The sequence below is a fragment of the Suricata suricatta genome, chromosome 9, assembly GCF_006229205.1.
Source record: "Suricata suricatta isolate VVHF042 chromosome 9, meerkat_22Aug2017_6uvM2_HiC, whole genome shotgun sequence".
Taxonomy (NCBI): domain Eukaryota; kingdom Metazoa; phylum Chordata; class Mammalia; order Carnivora; family Herpestidae; genus Suricata; species Suricata suricatta.
Window position 1 is genome coordinate 69,426,457 of NC_043708.1, and position 18,959 is coordinate 69,445,415.

The 18,959-nt window shown below is 53.6% G+C and overlaps 2 protein-coding genes across 9 annotated transcripts in view; one reads left to right on the top strand and one right to left on the bottom strand.

Annotated features, from left to right (window-relative positions):
* NRL (neural retina leucine zipper) overlaps positions 1–9,935 on the top strand; it is a 29,035-nt gene extending 19,100 nt beyond the window's left edge. For 4 of the 6 annotated variants that reach the window (XM_029953057.1, XM_029953056.1, XM_029953058.1 and 1 more), the window contains 4 exons: positions 4,322–4,403; positions 7,261–7,668; positions 8,557–8,915; positions 9,605–9,935. In XM_029953057.1, the coding sequence (XP_029808917.1) occupies positions 4,377–4,403; positions 7,261–7,668; positions 8,557–8,889 (768 nt within the window). In that variant the 5' untranslated portion in view covers positions 4,322–4,376 and the 3' untranslated portion in view covers positions 8,890–8,915; positions 9,605–9,935. Of the gene's footprint in view, positions 1–4,321; positions 4,404–5,416; positions 5,515–7,260; positions 7,669–8,556; positions 8,920–9,604 lie in introns of those variants that run through there. The other 2 variants (XM_029953054.1, XM_029953060.1) reach the window with 2 other exon arrangements.
* Positions 9,936–11,672: 1,737 nt separating this feature from the next.
* Positions 11,673–18,186, bottom strand: CPNE6 (copine 6). Of its 3 annotated transcripts, none has more exons than XM_029950278.1 (17): positions 18,081–18,186; positions 16,575–16,746; positions 15,973–16,152; positions 15,556–15,630; positions 15,317–15,391; positions 15,085–15,168; positions 14,907–14,996; positions 14,446–14,550; positions 14,134–14,220; positions 13,840–13,899; positions 13,442–13,575; positions 13,303–13,357; positions 13,161–13,212; positions 12,730–12,863; positions 12,348–12,584; positions 11,977–12,151; positions 11,673–11,860 (listed from the first exon to the last, which is right to left on the bottom strand). In XM_029950278.1, the coding sequence occupies exons 2-16, from the start codon at positions 16,740–16,742 to the stop codon at positions 12,014–12,016; spliced, it is 1,674 nt and encodes a 557-aa protein (XP_029806138.1). In that variant the 5' UTR covers positions 16,743–16,746; positions 18,081–18,186; the 3' UTR covers positions 11,673–11,860; positions 11,977–12,013. The 3 variants fall into 3 exon arrangements, with proteins under 3 accessions (XP_029806138.1, XP_029806139.1, XP_029806140.1); XM_029950279.1 differs by having other exon boundaries at positions 16,575–16,775; positions 18,081–18,185; XM_029950280.1 differs by having other exon boundaries at positions 16,575–16,768; positions 18,081–18,179.
* Positions 18,187–18,959: the final 773 nt, after the last annotated feature.

Below are 18,959 nucleotides of genomic sequence, written 5' to 3' on the forward strand. Positions count from 1 at the left end.
TTTCATTCAGTTTCACAACCATTATATTTTACAGGTGTGGAAATTGAGGCTTAGAAAGGTGAAGTCATTTGCTCAAAGTTATATAGCTGGCCAACAGGAGAAATGGAATCTGAATCCAAACCTTTCTGACTCTAATTACCAAGTTATTTCCCCCCTCCAATCCTATACTGTCCCCTTGATTTATCATTAAAAGAAAATAAGATCATATCACTCAGACTTCAAATCCCTCAAGGCTCCCTACAACAGGGCAATTGATGTCCTTTATAATCTGGCTTCTATTTATCCAACCTTATCCTTGCCACCTCTCCTATATACCAAACTGCAGTTTCCAGAGCACTTCTGTGAACCTTTTCTGCTCTTCAAATTTAAATTAAACATCACTTCCTATGTGAAATCCATTTGATTCTTAGAATTAACATCTATTTCATCTGTATTGGTTTTATACTGTATACATACTATATTTTGGAATTTATCATACTTTATTGTAGTTGTTTTTGTGTCTCTATGATCCTCACTTAAGTGTTAGCTGCTTGAAAGAAGGACCCAAATTCTACCTTGTTTGTATACTATCTTCATTTAGCCTATAATAAGCAGCTAATGAGTGCTGTTTGAATGAAGAATAAACAACTCTCACGTTTCTGAATACTTCTCCTCCATTATGTCCTTTCTTTACTTTAGGGGCTCCCATGAGGATTTCTTTGTAGTGTTCCCTTTATTCATTTATTTGTTACACTTTTATTCAGTCAGCTTTCCAGGTCTACCACTGGCCCAGTGTTCAAGGCACACCACCAGGGGGCAGGGTGTGACCAGCCTTGCCCTGGTCTGCATTTTCTTCCCAAGCCTCTTTGGGTCTGGACTTGGGACATCTTACAGAGTTCCTGTAGTGGATGCTGTGGTGTGCTGCCCAGATCCCGGCTTCAGGATCCAGGTTCTCATTGTCCCCGCCTCGGAGTGGTGGCTGCTAATGGCTCACAGCTGAATATTTCCCTGAGCCCTACCTGTGGCTGAAGGGAGCGGTCTCTCCAAACATAATACCCCTTTTTGGGGCAGCGTGTATCCAGTGACTGGTTAATACAAGGGTACAGAGACATGGTCCCCTTTCCTCGATTTGGCCCACCTGAGCTCCGGAGCTCCTGTGGGACTGGCTGAGGTCTCTGCTGCAATTGCATTGTATTTCCACTTTTCCTGCTGCCCAGTCCTGCTTTTCTCACCCCTTTTGAAAAGTCCTCCCTGGTGAACCACCTGTATACAAGTTTCCATCTCAGAGTTTGTTCCCAGCTTAAGATATCCCCCAAACTCAACTTGGATACTGCATTAGCGCCCTAATCCCACTCTGATCAAAGTGATCTTTTCAAACACAATCTGATCCCGTCATGGCCCTGCCCAAAATTCTTTAGTAACTTCTCACTGTTCTTCGAATAAAGCCCAAATCCTAAACTTGGACAACGAAGCTGTGATGGATCTGTCCCCTGCTGACATTGCCACCCTCACCTACCCCCATTCTTCCTTGGCTTCTACTCTCTGACTATATTGGTCTTTTTATCTGTTTGTTTTGTACACGTGTCTCCTTCCTGCCTGAACCTTTGTATATATTGTTCTTGCAGCTTGGAATCCCCACAGTCTCCATGCCTCCAGACATGGTCACTTCTTATTCACCTGGCTGGTCTAGGTTTAATGTGGCTTCCTTAGGCAAGCTGTCCCTGCAATGCCACCACTCATTAGATTAGGTCTTCATGAAATACAATCTCAGAGTGCCTGCCCTTCTCCTTCATAGGACTAACCTCTGTTACAATGGTTTGTGTTCACGTAGGCTCCTCCCTAACATATGTGGGGCCTGGGGCAAGAGTACAAACAGAAGGTCACGCACCTTGTGTTTAAATATTTAAAATGTAGAACTCATGCTAACAAACTATTAAATAAAATATCTTCTATTCTCCCTTGATAAATATGTACATGATGGCCTGGAATTTGGTTCAAAATTGAATTCAGATTTGGATTTTATTTGGAGTCCTCGGGATTCTACAGCAGAATGTGGTGGTATGGGGAGAGGACGCACTGGCCAACTGGCCTTTGGGCCCACTTCTCTTCCCACCCCTGACACTGTCTTGTACTGTGAGGGGCCTCGTGTGCATACCTGTGGACTTCCCTGTCTACACATCCCAATTCTGTCCATGACATCCTGTAAACAGTCACCCTTGGCCAGCTTTAAGGTCTAGGGATGTGTGTACTATAATGTGGCCCACTCCTGGAAGGGCCAACCTGGGAGAGAGGTCCATGTGGACCTAGAAGTAGGCTTGGGGCCCTTTGGACAGGAAATTCCTGGGTATCCGCAGTGTGGTCCAGAAGGGGGTTGGGTGTGGGCAGAGGAGGCCTGAACTCCAAACCCCATGGGGTGAGACACAGCCAGAGAAGAGCCAGAATGTAGCCTTCCAAAAGCACAAGGGTCAGGGGAGGGGCCACTCTTGACTGGGCCTAAGGGCAATAAACTGATGTTTCTCTGTTTCATCAGTCTGTATGCTCCATGAAGGCAGGGCTGGAGTCAGTCTGATTTACTGAGGCGTCGCTAAAGCCTAGCCCAGTGCCTGGTGCTTAATAAACACTTGTCAAATGAACATACCAGGCAGACCAGGAAGAGCTTTGAAGATTTGGTGTCTAGATCTTCAGATACTGAAGATACTGAAGATCTAGACACCAAAAGCCAGAACATTTGGGGTTTACAGGGTCTTATGGGCTCCAAAAATGGGAGTGCAGGACCGAGGAGATAGTGGTGGAGCCCTGGGTTACTGACTCCAACTTCTCCGTCTCATTTTGTATCCCAATTCTCCCGGCCCTTGATCTGCCTGGTTCTCTTCCCCTGTTGTCCAATATCCCTCTGTTTATATATTTCTCCTTTTTTCTCCTTTGGTTGCTGTGTTTCCTCTATGGCCTGACCATCTATCTGTCTGTTCCTCTGTATCTGCTTCTAATTCTTGGCCCCCAGTCTTACTTTTCTTTGTCCCTTCCTTATACCTCCTTTGTTCTTCTGGTCCCTTTCTCCTACCACCTCTCCTTTTACCCCTACTCCTTTCTTGATCCTCTCCAGAAGGACATCTCTCTTTTAGTTTGTCATGGCTCTTTGCCCACCTTTTCCATGTGCCTACATCCTTCCAACTCCTTTAATACAAATCTCTGGGGAGCCACTGACTTGTTCTGCCCTCCATCCCAGGTCTACACTGACTGCCCCCTCAGCTAAGCCTTCTTGCCTCCCTACCTCTGTTCTATCATTTCTGAAGTTCACCTGCCTTCATCTTTTTCACTCTCATTTCCCTGTCCCCAGATGTCCTGGAGCCAATCAGTCTCAGTATGCATCTCCTAGGCCCTGGTTCCACCCCCACCAAGAGGACCCATTAACTACCTCTTGGGTCCCCACTGGCTGCTGCAGCCTCTCCTCTCTGTGCCCTTGCCCATATTCTCTGGCCCAGCCTTCACTTCCTGGACTCCTTTCCCTAGTCAATGGCACCTGGTCTGAGCTTTGAGCCGCTCAGCTTGCCTGAGCTTGTTTAGTCTGACTCTTTTAGCCCGTTAGCAGCTTAGCCATCCAACCGCCCCCCTCCCTTTTCCTTTGAGCCCTCCAGTAAACAAGAAGATCAGCACAGACCTGACAGCTGCTCGGGGGCAAGTGTCTGGCCCCGCCAGGCATGAAAAAGGGGCTGCATTCAATACTTCCTATTCCTTCTTCAACACAGGAAGTTCTGGAGTCTCTTTCCTGACTATGTGTCTCAAAGCCACATTCCATGGACATGTATGTGGGATCCCTATGTGAGGTCTCTATGATCCCCATTCCTACTAAATGGCCTTGTTCCTAGGTTCTGTTTCTTCTGCAAAAACAACTCAATCCAGGCAATGATGATAAGAAGCCTTATGACTTGAATAACGACAGTGGTCTCTGCTCCACGAAATGCAGGACATGTGGGAAAAGAATGATGTCATCTGATCTAGGGCCTCTTATATGTGTGTGCAGAGCATGATGGGAGAGACCATGCACAAACACAGGGGAGCTGAGTTAACTGGAGGTATTCTGTAGACCAGTGGTTCTCCAGCTTCAGTGTTCATCAAAGTTGCCTAAAGGCTTATTAAAACACTGATTTCTGGGTGGGGGTCCCAATCCCAGAGTTTCTGATTCAGTGAGTTTGAGGTGAGGCCAGAGAATATTCATTTCTAGCAAGTTCCCAGGTACTGCTGCTGGTTGGGGCCCATGCTTTGAGAACCATTGTTTTAGGCTATCTGAATCTATCAGCTTTTCAAACCCAACAGGTTAATTTTTATATCTGATGATCTTTAGGACTGATGGAGACCCAGATCTCTCTCTGACTTGGGACAGAGGGCCTGTGAACCCCATGGGAACATTTGGGTATACTCACCAGGTAAGGAATAGAGTTCTATTCTACACACCTTGTTTTAAACAGCTTCAGACAGGTTTAAACACCTCCTTAGCTAATTCCTAGGATCACTGTTCCAACTTCTACTCAGGGATGAGAGCTCTAAGAGGTGTTAGGAGATTAGGCTGAAAATGTAGGTCACCCCCTAGCCATCTGGGAACCAGGATGAGTGAGAGAGGAAGAGAGAGGGACAGAGACACACGCAGGGAAAAGGCGTGAGGAAGCAGAGGGCGTGTGAGGGCAGTTTCAGAAGTGTCTCAGATGGATTGGTGGTGATTAGATTTCAGTGTCCCGAGGTGGCCCGGAAGGAAGGAGCAGAGATCCCCACTCTCCCTTCTCCTGCTCCTTCCCGCTGGGCTGCCTGCCCTGAGGCTGGTCGTCAAGAGTGGGAGAGGCTGAGGATTGGATACCCAAGTCCTAGAGAGTCACTGTGGGGATAGTTGCCTCTCCTTCTGATATGATGGCTGTGAGGAGTATGTGTCCAGTCACAGTGGGAGTGGGGCAGGGGGCCAGAATTGTGAGGATTCCTGAAAACAGGAAACAGACCCAACTGGCTAGGGGAGAGTGGGTTCGAACTGCTTGTATTCCCCAAAACACTGCCAAGGCACTGGGGAGCGCTGGAGATGAGGGTGCCATGTTGGGGGGCTTCACTGGGCCTCTTTTCCACTCCCAGGCTCTCAATCACTGAGGGCTGAAGGTTCACATGAAGGTGGATGACCAGGCCAATGCAGCTCTGTACCAGGGTACTGAGCACCTGTGAGACCGACCATTAGTGAGGGACTTTGTTAGGGAAGATGCTTTCTCTCCCTCCTTAAGGACAGGCATACTCATCTTCTTCCCTCTTCTCATTTCCCCCCTCAACCCCCAAGACCAATGAGATATGCAAATAATCCCCTTACCTCATTGGCTGCAGGCCTGAGGACCACAGATGACCTCAGAGCGCTGGCCCTTTAAGAGTACCCTGTGGGCTCAGTGCCCACAGCGCCTTGTTCTGAGCACAGAGGCACCAGCCCCTGCTCAATGGGGTCTCCAGTCTCTGGGGAAACTGTGCCTGCCTGGCTCTGACACTGACCATATCATCCTTACCATCCCCCAAGTGAGTATATTTGGGGCCTACCTGGGTGCCAGGCCTCTCACCTACAGCCTTCCCCTCTGTCACCTGCTGTCTGCTCTCTGTTGTCTATTTTCAAGAATCCTCACACTTCTGTGTCCTGCCCCACTCCCTCCCTTTATGTCCCTTACTGCTATCACATCAGAAAGATAAATAACCCTCCTCACTTACCTCTTCATTCAGTTCTCTCTGGACACCTGTCTCACTGTTTCACCATCTTCTCCCTGCCCAGGATCATTCCTTCAGTCTGTGTCTTTGTTCCTACCACTCCTGTCCTCTCAAAGGTGAGGGGGTCAGTAGGTAGGGCAACAACCCTTCCTTGGGACAGGAAGAGACAAAGACCTGTCCTTCCTCTCACTTCTCTGGGCAGAGTCTGAGGTTCTGAGATGTCTAGAGAGAGAGCTACGTAGGCTTGGGGTATCAAGATAGAGCCAAATTCCAAGCCCTGGGGATAAGCACTCACTGCCTTGCCCCTTTGGGGGCTGGCAGTGAAGCTGTTGGAACTGGGAGCTGGGCTAGAGCAGGGGACTTCCAGGCTGGGGAAGGGTCCCTGAGGTCATCTGGTCTGAGGTTCCTCAGGTGAGCACACACTCTGCTTGATAACAGGGAGGAGAGCTCTTTGGTGACATAAGTTTGGGACGTTCTGGGTTGAGATTGAACAGATGGTTTACTGAAGGACTTCTTAGATTAAAAGGTTGCTGTGCTTTGTGAATCTCCAAAACATGGGGATAGGAGGTAGCATTTCTCAAAACTGACTGAGCATTGACTTCTTGGGTATTTTTCACACTTGGTGTTTCCTGGAACACTCTTTGGGAAATGTTAACGTCTAATTGCCTTTACTGATCAGAAGGGGAAACTGGGGTCAGAAAGGGAAGGTCATCTGTCCAAATTCACACAGCATAGAAAGTTCTGAATAGAAGGAGGAAAACCAATCTTGGTTGGCTCCCTTTGGAGAGATTGGCTTTGGGTAAGATGATCACCCCTCAGTCCTGATTGTTCTAGAACTGACTTAGGACCTTTCTTTTTTTCTTGTAGAGTCTCCTGCTCCTATGAAAGGGATTAATTGATTGATTAATCCATAGAACAGATGTGCATTGAGGATCTTCTGTGTGCAAGGCATTGGCTTAAGTGTTCTGAGAGAGAGAAATATAACAACATGTTATCTCTATATATTAAAATTCACAGCATATATGCCTTCCCATTGTACTAAAATAGACACATACTCTGTCACAGTTAATTAAGCAAAATTTTTTGATTGCTTGGAAATGGAATGATGTCTCTTGAGATGACAGAGTCTCTTAGTCTGTCCCAGCACCAGAGTTGGGATCACTGCCATATTCCTCTTGTTTTTCATAGCTCCCAGAGGCAACCGTGGGGCCAGACTCTATGCTTTCTTCTTCTTCCTCTTCTTCCTCTTCTTCCTCTTCTTCCTCTTCTTCCTCTTCTTCCTCTTCTTCCTCTTCTTCTTCTTCTTCTTCTTCTTCTTCTTCTTCTTCTTCTTCTTCTTCTTCTTCTTCTTCTTATCAGGCCTTAAGCTGCTTGCCAGAGCTCCTGACACCTGAAAAGTTGCCCCAGTCTGGAGGTGACTATTTAGGGAACAGGGTTGCACCATCGCCCCCGCTTTCTAGAACTCTGGCTCTCCAGGGCACTTGGGCTTTGGAAGAAGGAGGTTCCCATAACGGGGCTGGCAGGCAGCCTCCAGGTGCTCCAAACCTCTCCTCTTTTTTGCAGGTGCACCCCTCCCAATCCAGCCCCAGAATGGCACTGCCTCCCAGCCCCTTGGCAATGGAATATGTCAATGACTTTGACTTGATGAAGTTTGAGGTAAAGCGAGAACCCTCTGAGGGGCGATCTGGCCCCCCAACAGCCTCACTGGGCTCCACACCCTACAGCTCAGTGCCTCCTTCACCCACCTTCAGTGATCCAGGCATGATGGGGGCCACCGAGGCTCCCCGGCCAGGTCTGGAGGAGCTGTACTGGTTGGCCACCTTGCAGCAGCAGCTGGGGGCTGGGGAGGCACTGGGCCTGAGTCCTGAGGAGGCTGTTGAGCTGCTGCAGGGTCAGGGGCCGGTCTCTATTGAGGGGCCCCACAGCTACTACCCAGGGAGCCCAGAGGAGACAGGAGCCCAGCATGCCCAGGTGAGTGATCAGTGAGTTGGTCTGAGGGGAGGCAGGGTGAGGGAACACAGCTCAAGAGAGGAAGAAGACTTCCTGGAGAGGGTTATGGATTGGGCAAGAAACATGGGCAGGAGCAGACAAGGACCCTTGAAAGAAATCGGAGAGAAAAAACGATTTTCTATTCCCTCCCTTTTTCCCAAATGGAGAGAAATGAATGGTCTAAAACCAGGAGGAAGAAGGAGAAGATAAGGATAGAAGAGGACCAAAAGCCGGGGGGGGGGGGGGGGTGTTGAGAATTAAAGGGGAGCTGTTGATTTCGGGGAGGCAAATGTACTCTGTGGAAACCAGGGAAACAGTTGTGCTTGGAATGGAGTGGAGTTGAGACAGCAGGCACGGGAATGAGGTTGGCCTTTTCAAGACATCGTGCTTCCCTAGCCCTCAACCTTCTCAGGAAGGATTGGGACTCATCCTATTAATTATAGACACAGATGGGGGTGTTAAGGGCATTAGGATGTAATCCAAATCCTTTGAGGGTCACAGGGTTGAGGCCTTCAGGACAGGGGAGCGAGGTGCATTGGCAGGCGAGGTCTGTCTGGGCTCGTGTCCGCCAGACACCCAGTGAGCCTGGAGCAGGATGCTAAGCTCCGCACAGGGACCTCGCGGGTTTCAGGCGCGCGACCCTCCAGTCTGACAGTGGGAGGCGGGGCCTGCAGCGCGGGGCGGGAGCGCGTCCCTCGAGGAGGAAGGGCTTCTTGGGATCTGGGGTGGATTCTGTGGAAAGGGAAACAGCAGGTAAAGGTGGGGGTCAGGGGCGGAGCCTTCCCGAGGGCTGGGTAATCCCGCTTGCGACCTGAGTGTGTGGCGGGGCTGGGCCGGCGCTGCCCCGCTCTCTGCCCTCTCCCTCTGCAGCTGGCGGAGCGGTTTTCGGATGCGGCGCTGGTGTCGATGTCTGTGCGGGAGCTAAACCGGCAGCTGCGGGGCTGCGGGCGCGAAGAGGCGCTGAGGCTGAAGCAGAGACGCCGCACGCTGAAGAACCGCGGTTACGCGCAGGCCTGCCGCTCCAAACGGCTGCAGCAGCGGCGGGGGCTAGAGGCTGAGCGCGCCCGCTTGGCCGCGCAGCTGGACGCGCTGCGGGCCGAAGTGGCTCGCCTGGCCAGGGAGCGCGATCTCTACAAGGCTCGCTGTGACCGGCTGACCTCGAGTGGCCCAGGGGCCGGGGACCACGCCCACTTCTTCCTTTGAGTCGCTAGGGGCTGCCGAGTGGTGTGGTAGGTGGGTGGGAGACACCACCCAGGAGGCCACTTTACCATTCATTAGATGGTTACTGAGCGCCTTTTGGTGTCAGAGACTCCGTTTTATGACTACATAAATATCCCCGAACTTCCTGGACCCCCAAGGCATGCTCCTGGTTAGATGCCGGTCATTTTCTGAAGAGAGGTCTTCGCAGCCAGGCAGCATAAACAGCCCTCCACCTCCTATTCCACCCCACAAGACCAGGACACTGAGATCTGGAGGAGACAGTGCTGGGGGCTGTTGGGGGGTGGGGAGGGGAGGCGTGGATGATAGCTGAGTGACAGTGTATGGAAGGCAAGGGAGTGGTGTGACTTCCCCCTCAATTTAGATTTTAATTCAAGGGTTTCAACCGGTAGCACATTTAGGTGGTAATTAACAATGAAGCAGTATTTTCATTCTGGGGCTTGTAAACATCCCATGTTAGGACTACTGCATTTTTCAAGATTTCAATCACCAACAGCAGGACAGACTAGGAACTCTATCCATGAGTTCCTATCCAATCCAGTGGCCTCCAGGGCACAGAGTAGCTAAGGCCTGAGGAGCTGTAGGGGTGGTTGGCCTGGACTGTGTGAGAATTCTGGGCAGGAGTGTGGAGACCTGGGTGCTAGTCCCAGCTCTGCCACAGGACACCTCTGTCATCTTGAGAAAATCACTTGCTCCCTAGGTTTTGGTTATGGATCCTGGATTGGATGACTTCTGACACCTTTCCAGTTCTGGCATCTCCCAAGAGTCTTCCCAAGAGCCCCCCAAGACACCCTTCACCAAAGGGAGTTCCTGTCCTGTTCCTGCTTCCTGAATGCAGCCTACGCAGTGGATGAGCCAGGGGGCTGGTCCTCTGCTGCTAGAGAGCAAGCTGCCTTGGCCTCCACACCTGCAAGGGTACACTTGCTACCTCCTGCTTTGCTGAGGGCTGAGGTGAGCCTTTGCCCAGCATGACAAGATGCTGAAAGAAGGTGGTTTTTGTGAATTAAACTTGAAGTTCAGGCATAACTTTACACTTTTGGCTAAATGTTCTTGCAATTTAAGAAGTGTTCATTCTTTAGCCTTGCTCCTGATTTGTGTGTGTGTGTGTGTGTGTGTGTGTGTGTGTGTGTGTGTGAGCGCGTGCGCGCGCGCGCACACACGCGCTGTGTCTCAGTTCTAGAGGCCCAATGAAAATAGGGTGGAAGGGTGGGGATTGGGCCAGATGGTGCCTCCTCCTCCCACCACCACTGCACAGAAGCCGAGGAGCATCAGTGACTGGGCTAGGCCTGCCTATGGCTATCCTGAGGTCCCACAGTTGCCATGGTTACTCAGCCCTTTGGTTCATCTGCCTACAGAGAGAGTAGGTGGGGACTCTGGGCAGAGGCAATGAGCTGGGAGCAGCTACCTCACCAGCCACTGTCGTAGGTCCTCTAAGGGACATAATAAATAGAGAGAAGCAGTTGAGGGTGGGGAAGAGGCTCCCATATGTCTCTCTTCCTTTCTGCCCCCTCTATCCACCCCCTCCCCAGCTGTCTCTTTCCATCATGGTTCTTGTTCTCTCCTCTCCCTCCTCTAGCCTAGCTCATCCCTCTTCCACTCAGGAGCCTGCAATGAAAGGCATCTCCTCCATCTCCCCCAGGATTTCTTTCTTTTCTCCTCTCCTTCTCCACCACTGGCTACTGGCCACCCTCTCTGGCTCTGGCTCCTCTCTCTGAGTGGCTCACAGAGCCTCTACTCCTTCATCTCCTTCCACATGCATCATTGAAGGAAGAGGCTGGGGAGGGGGTGGATAGAGGGGTCCCCTCCAGGGTCCCATCTTTTCTTCTCTTGCTCTGGATATCACCTGTGTCCTTGCCTGCTCTCTGGAGCTGCAGCCCAGACTGAAGCCCGCTCTCGCACACCTTCCTTCACTGGCTGAGTTCCTGCACAGCACACACATGGGCAGAGATGCCATCCACAGGCGCCCACCTCCGTACACACAATCAGCCCACGTATATATACACCTGGGCCTCAAGATGAGGCTCACATGGATACACCTCACAGAAGCTGCATGCTAGTGATTAAGGGTGTGGGCACAGATGGGTTTGGGCTCAAGTTCCAGGCTCACTGGTTCTTTGATGATAGGTAAATCTAAATGGAGCATCACTTGATTTGTGAGAGTGAATACATTTAAAGCATGTAGCACAAAGTTTCACACGTGCCAAACAATAATGTTTTACTGCTGTTATTAATGTTATTAAGAGTAAACAGCCTGACTTCCTGAACCATTAAGACCACACTCATGGAGAGGCAGGGATGTGCAGTGCATGAGCACACACATTCACACGCCTAGGAAAACCAGGCTGCACAGACCTTAGATGCTCCCTTTATATTCATAATTCACTAACAGACCTGCTGCCCTCCTTTAGTCCCCCCGCCCCAACACCCTTCTGGGCTCGCCCCACAGCTGTGTGGGGGCTGGAGTTCAGCTCATGGGGGACTCAGCTGGGCTTCTGTGGAGGCAGCTGTAAGAGGGCATCAACCTGCCCCTTTGACAGCCCCTTATTACCTCTCCTCCCCATCTCTGGTAATTAACCTCCATGGTGCTGGGCCCCCTGGGGTTGGAGGTGAGGGTAGGGGCTCATCAGATCCCTCTGGCACACAGCTGAGATACCAGACTTCCTGGGAGGTCTGGCTCAGATTTTGAAAGGTGCTGGTCCTCATTTCTTAATGGTGTGTATGGATGGGTGGGTGTTGGGCGTCTGAGGCATGATGGATAGAGGCTGAGGTGCTAGGAGTGGTTCTCTTTATTAACGACCAGAAAGTCAGGATCACTGAAGAAAGTCACAAGGCTGAGGGGTATGGGGCCTGGAGAGATAGAGCAGGGCTCACCACACACTTCCAGGACTTAGGGGGTTCAGCTGGTCCAAGAGGGAGAGGCACTGGTCACTCGAATCACAAGGGTCAGGACAGGCACCTGGGACAGGATGGGATAGTCATAGCACCTTCTTCTCCACAACACTGAGGCCAGATGGGCTCCACCAAACACCACCTTGCACCCCCTGTCCACCCCTTTGGGCCCCCAGGACTCACTGAGAGTCTGAGGGAGTGTCGGTCCGGTGGGAGGCAGTCACGGGCTAGGGCTGGGGGTCGTGGCCGGTGTGCAAGGCCTGGGAGCCCCTGGGCTGATGCCCTGGCTGGCGTAGTACTCCACCACTTGCCTAGGCACCTCAGCCAGGACGCACTTAGCAAGCGCAGAGGGTGCGGCCTGAGAGTAGGGGCGGGAAAGTGGTTAGGGGTCAGAGATTGGGGGGAGGGGTCAGGGAAGGGGCGGGGCTTCGGGTGGCCCGCTGGGCTCCAGCCTCATTAGCAAAGCCTTCAACAGGTGTGGGAGAAGCTGGTCAGATTTGAGGGTCTGAGGGGCTGAGGAGTCCTTTGGCCAGTGGGGGGCACCAGGCACTCACATCCTTGAAGTCCCGAAAGGGCACGAACTGGACGATGTCGCGGGCCGCGGGCACCCCTCGGGGGCAGCGCAAGGGACCGTCGTCGCCATCCAGCAGCCGCATATCTGAGAAGTCCGCATTGCCCACGCCCACGATGATGATGGACATGGGTAGGCGGGAGGCGCGCACGATAGCTGTGCGTGTCTCGGCCATGTCGCTCACCACACCATCCGTGAGCACCAGCAGCACCGAGTACTTCTGAAAAGCAGGCAGAGAGGAGGAAGGTAGGCTCTGTGTGCAAGGGCGTTGGCACTCGCCCCAAGCCCAGGCCCGGGCCCTGGCCCCGACCCCACCAGAGGACACCCATTGGGGCAGCGCCTGGTTGCCTGCTTGGTCTCCTCACCGTGGCTTGGCCGGTGCTCTGCTCTCGCTGAGCGGGCTCCGCCACACGGTTGATGATGGGGGCCACGTTGGTGGGGCCATAGAGCTGAATCTGGGGTAGGCACCGGCGGTAGGAGGCGATGACCCCGGAGATCTCTGTAGGCCAGGAGGTGAGGCCAGCAGAGATTAGCAGGGAGTGCTTCCTAACACCCCTTCAACCAAGGTCCTTCCCTGTCTCAGAACTGCCTGGCCCCTTAAGTTCCTCACTAAGCAGGAGAGTTGGATGGTCCAGGCTCTGGGAGAGGAGGGTGGGCAGATGCTGGGTCAGGAGCTGGTGTACCAAAGGGCAGGGGATCGGCCCATGAAGATGGAGTCTGTGCCCCTGCAGGGAGCCTACAGGCTGCACAAGCTGTATGGGGGGAGACGGGGCAGGTGAAAATCTTCCCTCTTTACCTTCGCATTCAGGGTTTTCCGGGTCAAAGTTGATAGCAAAGTCATGGGACACCTGTGAGGGTAAGGTGAAGGCAGTGAAAAGATGTCTTTCCTTCCTTTCTGACTCCCACCAAATCCTCTCTTCTTCTCAAACCCGGCCTACCTCGAAGTTGGGGGGAATTCGAGCCCCAAAGCCAAATGCTGGAAACCGCTTATCACTGGGGAGAAGAAAAGGGGAAGGACATTGGGCAAGGCCCCCCTGCCCCCCTCCACAGCCTCCCCCCGCATGTTCCCCCCCCCACCTGTCATAGTCTTGGCAGATGCCTCCCACTGCACGCAGGGCCTGCAGGTAGTGGTTGGGCTGGCGGGGGCTGAGGCAGTGTAGGGACTGACTGCTCCTTGGGTCCCCATTGGAGGCCGTGAAGTCAATGGCCACCTAGTGGAGGTGGGAAAAGGGTCACAGTGGCGTCTATGAGAGCCAACAGAGGCTAGCCCAGAGCTACGGTCTGTAGGGGAGGACCCAGGTAAGTGCGGTCAAGCCCACAGGTAGCCTCATCATGGAGTGGGATGAAGGGTACAAGATGACAATGCTAAGGCTCATGAGAGGCCCCAGCAGGGGCAGCGGGATTTGGGGCTCCTTCTGTTCATGATGTGCTTGCCCCTTCCTCTTGCCTGTGTCCCCCGTCCCCTGGGCCTTTACCGTGAAGCTGATCTGGCAGCCGCCCATGATATAATCCAGGAAGGTGTGCACCTTTTCCACCTAGCAGGAGGGTGAAGAGGTAAAGTAGCAGGATGATCCTTTGAGGAGAGAGCTGAGGGGGATGGGTGGGGGGAGGCTTCTGTGGGGGAAGTGGAAGGGACAAGAGTTTTTGAGGTTGAAGTTCCTGGTGGGATAGGGCAAGCCTTCTCTGTTCCCAGAGGAGGAGACACTGGTCTTTGAAACAAGGGCTGGGTGGAATCTGAGAGCCAGCTGGAGGCAGGCACTGGAATTTACCGTGCACTGGGCCAGTACCACGGTCCCCGAGCTCTTGTAGTTCTTCTTCTTGTCCCGGTACTTGGGGTTGATACAGTCCCACTGCATCTAGACCCCACACACCCCACAAGTCTAGAGTCACAATTCCATGTGGCAACCCCTGGTCTCCCTTCAGAAGAGCCTCCCAGAGCAAGACCCCCATGGCTCAGTCCTTAGACCGAGCCTAAGTACTTTCTACCCTCTCCTCCTATTATATATACTGGGCTCCTCAGCACCCTCAGAATTCTCCCAGGGATCTGGGTGAGATTCTGGGAGCTGGGGTATTTGCGGCACCTCCTGCCCAAGGTTTGCTGTTCCTTCCTGCATTTCCTGGAATGTGCTGGTGAACTCGCCGATGAAGTCATGCTTCCCACTCGAGTCATAGTCATACACCAGGAACTGAGAAGGCAAGGAGAGGAGAGGAGAGGGTCAGGGTTGCTTTGCAGTGGTTCCTGGGGGCAGGGGAGGGACTTAGGGAGGTAGGGGGCTAATAGTCTTTACGTCCAAACTGATGTCCTTAAGCTGCCCAAAGAGGCCACCTGCTGAACTTTATTCTTTGGTTCAGTCTGGTAGGGACTCTGGCCTTGATAAAAGGCACACATTGTAGGTACACTGAGCTGTGACTGGGTGTTTACCCCACAATGGGAAGGGGTTATCCCATGGGGAAGGGGAAGGGACTTGACACACTCAGGGGGAATGTCTCAGGCAGAGGCTAGATGCTCCAATAGGCTGCCCTTGCTTGGTGGGGGCCTCACCTTGAGAGGCCGGTGGACATCACAGCTGCAGAGGGAATGCAGGGACAGGCGGAATGGCTCCCAGCTGGGATTCAGGTTGTTCTTTACCACCTTGGAGAGGCACCCGAGAGCTGGGTCACCTCCTCTCTAGGCTTCCCTGCTCTGCTCTTCCTCCCTCCCCACAGCTCCAGGCACCAACCTCAGTCCTCCAGACAAGCTGGTCACTCTGGTCCCCATTGGTCTTATAGATCTCCATGAAAGGGTCAGATTTGCTGAACAGATCCTAGACAGAGGAAAGAACCCACGAGCCTGGTCAGGTCTTCGAGGGGAGGTGGCTAACACCGAGCAGGGAGCAGCACTGATTCATCTTGAGTGGGGGGACCTCGGCTCTCTAACAGGGAAGATGGGGGCCTGGACTCTGGGGTTCCAACCTTATTGTCCAGCTTGTGGGCTCTGAAGGTGAGTTGCACATAGTCATTGGTGCCAGATACCTCCTCGGCCACAATCTGCAAGGGGGAAACAAGTGCAGGATTCCCCCCTACCACCCAAAGGGCCACCTTATTCCCTTTCCCTTAGGTGGAAGCCAATCCTGGGCATGATATCACCATGGGTGTTCAAGCAAGGGCATTGAATGCCATGCCGAAGGGTCAGTATAGGTGACCTTGCCTACCGTGATGGTGGACTTGCCCGCAGTCTTCCCATTCTTCAGCAGCAATGGCTTAGTCACCTTGGTTTGTGACACAATCTGGAGATGGAGGTTCAGGGAGACTTAGCTGTGACACCCACACCTGCTTTGGCCAGGGAAGAAGGGAGAGGGTAATAAAGGTCCTTAGAGTACTCACAGGGGCTATACTTGGGCTAGGGTTGGATTTAATTTCCACAGCAACATTAAGAGGTAGGCATGTGCCCCCATTGTTTAGGTGAGGAACTAGGACTCAGAGAGGTTAAACATCTTGCCTAAGGCTACACAGCCAATGATGGTGGATTGGGGCCCAAGCCCAGACTGAACTTGCTCCAGAGCTTATTCTCTGTTATTTTGGCTTTCAGAGGCAGAAGCTGAGGGGGCGGGGTAGATGGGAATGCAAACCTGGCCCAAGGTGCATTCTGTAGAGCCGAGGAAGGTGTCGTTGCGGGGGCTGGTAGCTCCGTCCTCAGCATCAAACACGTGGAACTGCAGGGGCTGCTTCTCCTCAAAAAAGTATTCAAGGGCCAGCACCCGGGAGAAGACAGGGCTGGAGCAGGAGCGTAGCACCTCTGTGCGCTCCACCTGCAGCAGGGGGCGAGGGCCATCTGGGAACCCAGGCTACTTTTCCCTGCCCTGGACCACCCTGCTCATGCCAGCTTTCCTCGGGCTCCGGTATCCCCAGTGATGAGCTTTTGCCTTGTCAGGCTGACCCCCGAGCTCAGGGTGATGCCAGCCCACTGGACCATCTGTCCTTGGAGGCTCTGATAAGGCCTTTGGGAGCTGTGCCACGGTATGGGCTGATCCCAGGACCCTATGGGACTCCATGGCTCTAAAATGATTTGTGTTTGTAATGATGACACACCTGTCTCCAAGGTTACCCCCACAGCCTAGAATAGGCCCCTCAGGGTCCTTACATTCTTCTGTGAGACTTTCCTTGCCCCTTCCCAGCCCCCCTCCTTCCCAGGCCAGGAGGTTAGTTAAGATAAGACTCAGCCCATTCTCACCTCCACCCACTGCTCATCAGAGTAGAGCTTGAGCAGCACGCAGGGGTGGGGCTTTGTGAGTGTGTCCCGGTCCAAGAGGCCGTGGCAGGACACCCGCAGCTCCACCCGGGAGGCCCCCAGCGTCATGGCTGGGGGCTCAGGCACCCATCCCATCTCAGGGTCCGACATGTCACTGTTGGGACAGAGCAGATGGCCTGGAAACTGGAAAGGGAACATCTGCCAGGGGAGGGGTCTGTCTCTGGGAACCTGCCCCCCCTCTCCCATCCTGCTTCTTGAGGCCCTGGGATCTCAGGGATCTCCTGTTTCCCCCCTACCCATCCCACTCCTGCCCTCAGCTTAGCCTCTCTGGAGCTGTGAACAGGGAGGGCAGAGGACCTGAGCTTCCCATTCTTGCACAGCCCCATGGCTCTGTCACCCCTGCTGACCTACTATGCATGGATGGGTCTGGAGAGGCCTGGCGGGTGGGGGGTGGGGGAGGTTCCTGGCAGTCTTGGCTCCTAGGCCATCGATTGATCCATGCTTTCTGCTACCTCAGCACCTTCTGCTATTTCCCGACTGATGTTTGAGCCAGCACTGCACTCAGTCTTGGCACGAGGGAGCCGAACTGGGACAAGGGGGTGGGGACATGGGTGGAAGAGCCCTGGAAGTCTGAAGGGGATGGGCCTCAGAATGGAGTCTGCAGTGGGCAGGAGGAGGCAAGTTGTAAGATGCCCTGTGGGGCCGTCTCTATCCACCTCCCCCTGCTCATCTTCTGGGTGACTTGCAGCAAGGGAGGGGTGGTGGGCTTGGGGAGTCAGAGGCAGAACCCCATCCCTGCTGAAAGCTCTCCCAGGTTCCTGGCAGGGGCTCCCACTATGACAACTCCCGGTTCCCTCCCCACCTCCCCTGTTCTCACACTTCTTGGCAGCACTGGCACTGTCTCTTAGCGACAGGATTTTTGGGGAGCCACAGCCCCCTCCATGCTGCCTGTGGGATGCACGCACGCCACCCTCCCCCAGCAGTGGTATCAAGCCTCGGGCAGCAGCAGGCAGGGGTATGCTGCCCCGAGTTCACGGCTGGTCAGTCCATCTATCTGTGTCTGTCCACATCTCAGGGTGAGGCTGTCTGATCCCATGTCATGCTTCCCCCAAGCGAGTGTGTGTTGGTGTGTCTGAATGCCCCCACCCTGTGTGTCTGTCCCCAGTCGTGTGTCTGTGTCCAGGAGGGTGTGCCATTTCCCGTACCTCCCTCAGAACTGGGACCCTTCTCTGGCTGGCTTCCCCTCCTCCCTATAGCGTGTACCTTTCTGGATATGTGAGGGAGGGTCTGGGTGGCTGGGTGGGGGTCTCTGCCTTCCTGCCACAAGTCTCCCAGTTCTCGTAGGGCCCCTGAGATGGGCAGGGTGTGGTGGTGAGGGGATTGGGCAGGACTGGAGACCTCTCTGGGGGCTGGGGGAAGATGTTGTTATGGAGACTGGGCCAGGCTGGGCCAGGCTGGGGCTGGGCTAGGGAGGAAGGGTAGGCTCACCTGGGCTCTAGTCGGGGGCTCCTCTCTCCGGCTCTCTGGCCCTGGCCCTGACTCCCTTGCTTCTCCAGCCGCTGGCGCCGGCTCCTGCTCCGGCTCTGCTGCTATTTATGGGGCCTGGATGGGGAGGGGTGGGGGGGCCGCAGCACCAGCTCCCCCCGCGCAGACCGGTTGGGAGGGAGAAGAGGGGAGGGGCAGGGCCACTGCCTGGGAGGGAGCCACAGAGCCGGGGGAGGAGGGCGGGCGGGGAGGGGGGGGTGGCTCAGAGGCAGGACCCCTACAGACACAGTGACACACATCTTCCCCTTCACACCACACCCACACGCACACCCATGCACACATTGTGGCAATGCGTGCGCGTGCACACATTCACACAGGGAGACGATGGAGACACATGCACCCACGGCTCATGGGCTCACACGTATCCTGACACACACAGGCGCCAGCACCATAAACTTACTGTGACACCACGACAGTTACAGCCCTACGGATACACATAAGGAAACACACCCAGTCTTACAGCGCTCTCCACATTCCGCTTGTGAAGGATATTCACAGTAACACATCAAAGAACACTGGGTTATACTTGTCACACACACACATACACTCATTCACACCAACCCAAATACAACAGAATGGAGATCTTCACGTGCTCCTTAAAAGTCATCCTGTACCACGCTAAACCTCATAGCTTTGAGAATGAGGTCCAGTTCCCTCGCTGCTTTTCAAGGGATACATAAGGAAATGGCCACAATCGCTTACAGACACAGTCTCCCGTACTGAAGCAGGGCTGCCACTAGGGACGTGCGCTAAAGGACTGATTCCCGAAGCATCTTCCTGGTGCCCACAATTCACCCCACACCCTCCAAGATTCAACCCATG